The 6,768-nt window shown below is 37.1% G+C and overlaps 1 protein-coding gene across 1 annotated transcript; it reads left to right on the top strand.

Annotated features, from left to right (window-relative positions):
* The first annotated feature begins 25 nt into the window (after positions 1-25).
* On the top strand, positions 26-3,781 carry sft2d2a (SFT2 domain containing 2a). The gene is made up of 8 exons (XM_083887492.1): positions 26-142; positions 249-338; positions 1,751-1,836; positions 2,565-2,646; positions 2,794-2,829; positions 2,952-3,010; positions 3,098-3,127; positions 3,225-3,781. Exons 1-8 carry the CDS (start codon positions 77-79, stop codon positions 3,262-3,264), a joined length of 489 nt encoding a protein of 162 aa, XP_083743618.1. The 5' UTR covers positions 26-76; the 3' UTR covers positions 3,265-3,781.
* Positions 3,782-6,768: the final 2,987 nt, after the last annotated feature.

Raw genomic sequence — 6,768 nt, forward strand, 5'->3', positions numbered from 1 at the left:
CGGACATTAACGGTTAATCGTGGGTTTTTTGAATCGTGAGTAATCGTCGTGAATCGAGAGTAATCGTCGCTGAACGATGGATAAGCTGAAGTCGGTGCTGAGCGGAGAGGAAGCGCGCAGAGAAGACCGGACCGTGCTCGAGGTAACACCTGATGACTGAGCTGTGACGTCACTCCTGTACCTACACACACACTTATATACATATATGTGTTTATATGTTTAATGTGTGTGTGTTTGTCACGTGTCAGACCGTAAATGACGCCTCGTCGCTGAGCTGGCCCACGCGCATCAAAGGCTTCGTGGCGTGTTTCGTGGTGGGAGCCGCGTGCACGGTGCTGGTGAGTGCGCGTGCATGATGACGATGATGATGATGATGTGGTTGTTCAGGTCATTCCGGCTCTGAGGAATGTGTCATTGATCCAGAGACAATAACTCTGTCTCTACTTTAATGTCTTTAAAGTCACAGTTCACCTGTTTTTATTCAAACTGTAGTTTGATTTATTTATTGACACTTTGTCAACATTTGTTTCTCTCTTTAGAAAAAAAAAAACACTCACTCTCCCACACCAAAGTCCATAGAGAAAACCAGTGATTTTAACATCACAGCACACAGGTGTGGGTGAGTGAGTGAGTGACTTTGGTGTGAGAGAGTGAGTGACTTTGGTGTGGGTGAGTGAGTGACTTTGGTGTGAGAGAGTGAGTGACTTTGGTGTGGGAGAGTGAGTGACTTTGGTGTGGGAGAGTGAGTGACTTTGGTGTTGCAGAGTGAGTGACTTTGGTGTGGGAGAGTGAGTGAGTGACTTTGGTGTGGGAGAGTGAGTGACTTTGGTGTGGGCGAGTGAGTGACTTTGGTGTGAGAGAGTGAGTGACTTTGGTGTGGGAGAGTGAGTGACTTTGGTGTGGGAGAGTGAGTGACTTTGGTGTGGGCAAGTGAGTGACTTTGGTGTGAGAGAGTGAGTGACTTTGGTGTGGGAGAGTGAGTGACTTTGGTGTGGGAGAGTGAGTGACTTTGGTGTGAGAGAGTGAGTGACTTTGGTGTGGGAGAGTGAGTGACTTTGGTGTGGGAGAGTGAGTGACTTTGGTGTGGGAGAGTGAGTGACTTTGGTGTGAGAGTGAGTGACTTTGGTGTGGGAGAGTGAGTGACTTTGGTGTGGGAGAGTGAGTGACTTTGGTGTGGGAGAGTGAGTGACTTCGAGTGAGTGACTTTGGTGTGGGAGAGTGAGTGACTTTGGTGTGGGAGAGTGAGTGACTTCGAGTGAGTGACTTTGGTGTGGGCTACTGAGTGACTTTGGTGTGGGAGAGTGAGTGACTTTGGTGTGGGAGAGTGAGTGACTTTGGTGTGAGAGAATGAATGTGAATTCAGTGACACAAAGTTGACCACACGAGGCGGCAGAGGACCAGCAGCTCCTGTGTCCCTGTGAGCTAAAATCACTGGTTTTCTCTGTGGACTTTGGTGTGGGAGAGTGAGTGGTTTGTTGTTGTTGTTGTGATTAAATGATCAGAAAGAGACAGTGACTCATCAAATAGACAAACTGGAGCAGAGATAAAGTGACGCTCACATGATTCTTTCATGAGCTGCTCCTCTCTGGTATGTTCCTCTAAGCACCACTGGAGGGCGCTCATGTGCAGCTCGAGGAAACCTTCTCTAAATGTCTGTATTTGTTTGTTTTGTTGTTTGTTGTTGTCCTGTGCACTGACTGGGGGATTTATTATCAGTAAAACTTGTGTAATTCCTGACTCTGTCCTGCAGGGGGTGTGTGTTCTCTTCATCCCCAAAGTCGGCATCACACTCTTCATCGTCTTTTACACCTTTGGAAATATTTGTGCTCTGGGCAGGTGAGTGTCCTGCAGTAGTACATAAATATGTGTGTGTATATATATGTTTAAATATATGTATATATGTGTATATATGTGTATATATGTTTATATATATATATGTTTATATATATATATATATATATACATATATATATATATATGTATATATATGTGTATATATATGTTTATATATATATATATATTTATATGTGTATGTATGTGTATATATGTATATATATGTGTGTATATATGTATATATATATATATGTGTGTGTTTATATATAGATACATACATATATATGTGTGTGTATATATATATAGATACATATGTATATGCGTGTGTGTATATATATATATACACACATATATGTGTGTATATATATATATATATATATGCATACATATATATGTGTATGTATATATAAACACATATATGTGTTTGTGCACATAATGTGTGTGTGCACATATGTATATATATGTGTATATATTATATGTATGTACAGTTTATGTGTAAATATAGACATATAACATATATACACATATATGTCTATAATATAGATATATATAAATATATATTTTTTTATTTTATTTAATTTTTTTTATGTATATATTTTTATTTATTTATATGTATTTATATATATTTTTTATATATATAAAATAATGTGAATGTATGAATGTATGAAGTTTTACTGAAATGCCTGAATGTATCTGTTGTTGTTGTTGTTGTTGTTGTTGATCACGTGCAGCACCATGTTCCTGATGGGTCCGCTCAAACAGCTGAAGAGGATGTGCGATAAAACCCGAGCGCTCGCCACCACCATCATGATTGTGAGTCCGCGTTATATATTTTATTATTATTATTTTTATTATTTTATATTTATTATTATTGTAGTTATTTTGTTTGGTCCATAAATAAATAAATAAGAAGATCTCAGGACGTTCAGAGTATGAACGATCGTCTGTGTCTCACTGCAGACCTGCCTGGTGTTGACTCTCTGCGCCGCCTTCTGGGTGAGTGACGTCATTACACCGTAGATTCCGTTGGTGGAGTGTTGAGCGTCGGCAGCAGGGGGCGCTCTCTCAGTGCTGACGATGATGATGATGTATATATGTGTATGTTCTTGTGGTTCCAGTGGAAAAACTTTGGTCTGGCGTTGTTGTTCGTCATCTTGCAGGTTTTGTCGTTCACGTGGTGAGTCGACGTTTTTTACTCCTGTGATTTCTGTTCTTATTTGTTTATTTATTAGTGTGTGACACCAGTGTGTGTGTGTGTGTGCAGGTACAGTCTGTCGTACATCCCCTGCGTGAGGTCGGTGACTTTAATCTGACGTAATCTGCTTTAATCTGAACGAGGTTTGGTCTGAACGCTCTGTTTCTGACGCTGGTGTTTGTCTCCGTTTCTGCAGAGAAGCTCTTTTAAAGATGTTGGCCGTGTGCATGAAGTGAGGCTGGAGGGGGCGGAGTCTCGTTACATGCCGCGGGAGGGGGGCGGAGTCTCGTTACTGAAGCTACTGCTGCTGCGCCCCCTGCTGTTCACACGCGGAGACGCATTTTTCCTCTTTGTTTTTAACCTCGTTCTTTAAATTAATCCCTTGTTAGTAAAGTTTATCGCGGAGGAGGATTAGGATTAAGGATTAGGATGATGACCACATTTTAGAGATTTTATTGCAAAGTCTGAACTTCGAGATTTGAATCAGAATTCTGGGATAAGTATCAGATTAGAATTTTTTTTTTTCCTCTCAGAAATTAGAATGAACTCAGACTTCTGTCTTTAATCTCAGATTATGTAGAACAAATGCTGAACTCGAATCTCAATCTCAGTATTCTGTTTTTGATCTCAGATTATGTTAGTAAACACGCAGAACTCAAACTTTAATCTCAGATTATGTCAAAAAAAACGTAGAACTCAAATTTTAATCTCAGAATTCTGTCTTTAATCTCAGATTACTTAGAAAAAATGCTGAACTCAAATTTTAATCTCAGAATTCTGTCTTTAATCTCAGATTACTTAGAAAAAATGCTGAACTCAAATCTTAATCTCAGAATTCTGTGCTTAATCTCAGATTATGTAGAAAAAACATGCAGAACTCAAACTTTAATCTCAGAAATCTGACTTTAATCTCAGATTATGTAGAAAAAACACCGAACTCAAATTTTAATCTCAGAATTCTGTCTTTAATCTCAGATTACTTAGAAAACACGCAGAACTCAAACTTTAATCCCAGAAATATGACTTTAATCTCAGATTATGTAGAAAAAATGCTGAACTCAAATCTTAATCTCAGTATTCTGTTTTTGATCTCAGATTATGTTAGAAAACACGCAGAACTCAAACTTTAATCTCAGAAATCTGACTTTAATCTCAGATTTTTTCAAAAAAAACGTAGAACTCAAATTTTAATCGCAGTGATCTGACTTTAATCTCAGATTATGTCGAAAAAATGCAGAACTCAAATTTTAATCTCAGAATTCTGTCTTTAATCTCAGATTATGTCGGAAAAAAACGTAGAACTCAAATTTTAATCTCAGTAATCTGACTTTAATCTCAGATTATGTAGAAAAAACACAGAACTCAAACGTTAATCTCAGAATTCTGTCTTTAATCTCAGATTATGTAGAAAAAACACAGAACTCAAATTTTAATCTCAGAATTCCATCTTGAATCTCAGATTATGTAGAAAAAATGCTGAACTCAAATCTCAATCTCAGTATTCTGTTTTTGTTCTCAGATTATGTTAGAAAACACGCAGAACTCAAACTTTAATATCAGAAATCTGACTTTAATCTCAGATTATGTCGAAAAAACACAGAACTCAAATTTTAATCTCAGAATTCTGTCTTTAATCTCAGATTACTTAGAAAAAATGCAGAACTCAAACTTTAATCCCAGAAATCTGCCTTTAATCTCAGATTAAATTTTTTTTATATTTTTTTTAAATAGAGTTTTGAGGGATTAAGATTAAATTAAAAGATTAACAAGATTAAATTCTGAATTCTGAGGTTTGTTTTGTCATGTTAGAAAAGTCCAAAGTCTTCTGAGAGATTAAAGACACAAGTTTGAGAGGTTTTGTGACCCTAATCCTCTTCCGTAGTTTGCCCCAGATTAACCTAAAGACATGTTTTGTAATATATGTAAATGTTTGTAATAAATAAACGTTAATGTTTGACCTCTTTTTTATCAGGTTTTTACTTCATCGTCGTCAAATATTTGACACAAACTTCATGATTTATTGACTTTTTAAAACAAATAATATACACAAAATATGAACGAGCACAGAAAATAATGAGTGAGTGTTTAATGTTAGGATTTAATGTAGAATCACTAAAAACAACAGAAGTTAAACTAAAGAAACGTATATTTGTCGTTATTTGTGGATTAATAATGTATTCATAATAATAATAATAATGTATTCATAATAACAATAATGTATTCATAATAACAATAATGTATTCATAATAATTAACAACGCCTGCTCCTACACGACTGTCTTTGTTAAAATGACGGAAAAAACACAGAAATTCAGACTAAAGACGATGAAATGAAGAAAAGAAAAAGTGAGGCTGCAGTACCACTGACGGACACAGAGGGAGTGCAGGACTGTGTTTGTGCTGGTTTGATCGCAGAGAGTTTTTTTTTTACGGTGGCCCTGAGGTGCAAAACGCTAACGCAAATCAAAAAGAAAACGCAAAACAAAAAACACAAACGCAAATCAAGAAACACAGACGCAAAACAAAAACCGCAAATCAAGAAACACAAAAGCAAATCAAGAAACAAAAACACAAACCAAGAAACACAAACGCAAATCAAGAAACGCAAATCAAGAAATGCAAATCAAGAAATGCAAAACAAGAAACGCAAAACAAGAAAAACAAACGCAATTCAAGAAATGACAATCAAGAAACACAAACGCAAATCAAGAAACGCAAAAAAAAAAAAACGCAAAATAAAAGACGCAAATCAAGAAAAACAAACGCAAAACAAAAAACACAGACGCGAAACAAAAAAAGCAAATCAAGAAACACAAATGCAAATCAAGAAATGCAAAACAAAAAACGCAAAACAAAAAATACTAAGCAAAACAAGAAACGCAAAACAAGAAACACAAACGCAAAAAAAACCCCGCAAATTAAAAAACGCAAATCAAGAAACGCAAAAGCAGGAACGCAAATCAAGAAACACAAACAAAAAATGCAAAACAAAAAACGCAAATCAAGAATCACAAACGCAAAAACAAAAACAAAAACGCAAATCAAGAAACAAAAAAGCAAATCAAGAAACACAAACACAAATCAAGAAACGCAAAACAAAAACGCAAATCAAGAAACACAAACGCAAAACAAGAAACGCAAAACAAGAAAAACAAAGGCAAAACAAGAAACACAAACACAAATCAAAAAGCGCAAACGCATAAAACAAAAAAACACAAACGCAAATCAAGAAACACAAACGCAAAACACAAGCGCATTAGTAGAAAACGATTTACTGATTTGTGCTTGTGTTTTTTTTGTTTTGCGTTTGTGTTTTTCACCTCAGGGCCACCATAGTTTCTACGTCAATATTCTGTACAAACTCTGACTCACAGCTATATTTACGAACTAAAGCGTCCTCCTCTGTTGTCTCCGTTGACTCCTCCCCCTCTGTTGACTCCTCCCCCTCCGTTGACTCCTCCTCCTCAGCGGTGTCTCCTCAGGGAGAACTGGCGTCTCAGTGTGAGCTCCTCCTCCTCCTCCTCCTCCTCCTCCTCCTCCTTGTCTTTGGAGATCTCTCCGCCCATTGACTTCCTCCTCACCTGACAGGACGATGATGATGATGATGATGACGATGTCACATGACTGCTGCTGTGAGGACACGCCTCTAACCTGTGAACCACCTTCACCTTCGACCAATCACAGAGCAGTTAGTTTGAGCGTTAGCTTTTCGTTGTGTTCTTGTATCTTTTGCAGCACTTT

The sequence above is a fragment of the Microchirus variegatus genome (assembly GCF_963457635.1).
Source record: "Microchirus variegatus genome assembly, chromosome: 4".
Taxonomy (NCBI): domain Eukaryota; kingdom Metazoa; phylum Chordata; class Actinopteri; order Pleuronectiformes; family Soleidae; genus Microchirus; species Microchirus variegatus.

What these genes read in the sequence shown, in the direction of transcription:
- sft2d2a (XM_083887492.1), top strand. Translation starts at nt 77, where the DNA reads ATGGATAAGCTGAAGTCGGTGCTGAGCGGAGAGGAAGCGCGCAGAGAA. An exon ending in AAGACCGGACCGTGCTCGAG is followed by an intron (nt 143 to 248) that starts GTAACACCTGAT and finishes GTCACGTGTCAG; the next exon opens with ACCGTAAATGACGCCTCGTC. An exon ending in TCGTACATCCCCTGCGTGAG is followed by an intron (nt 3,128 to 3,224) that starts GTCGGTGACTTT and finishes CCGTTTCTGCAG; the next exon opens with AGAAGCTCTTTTAAAGATGT.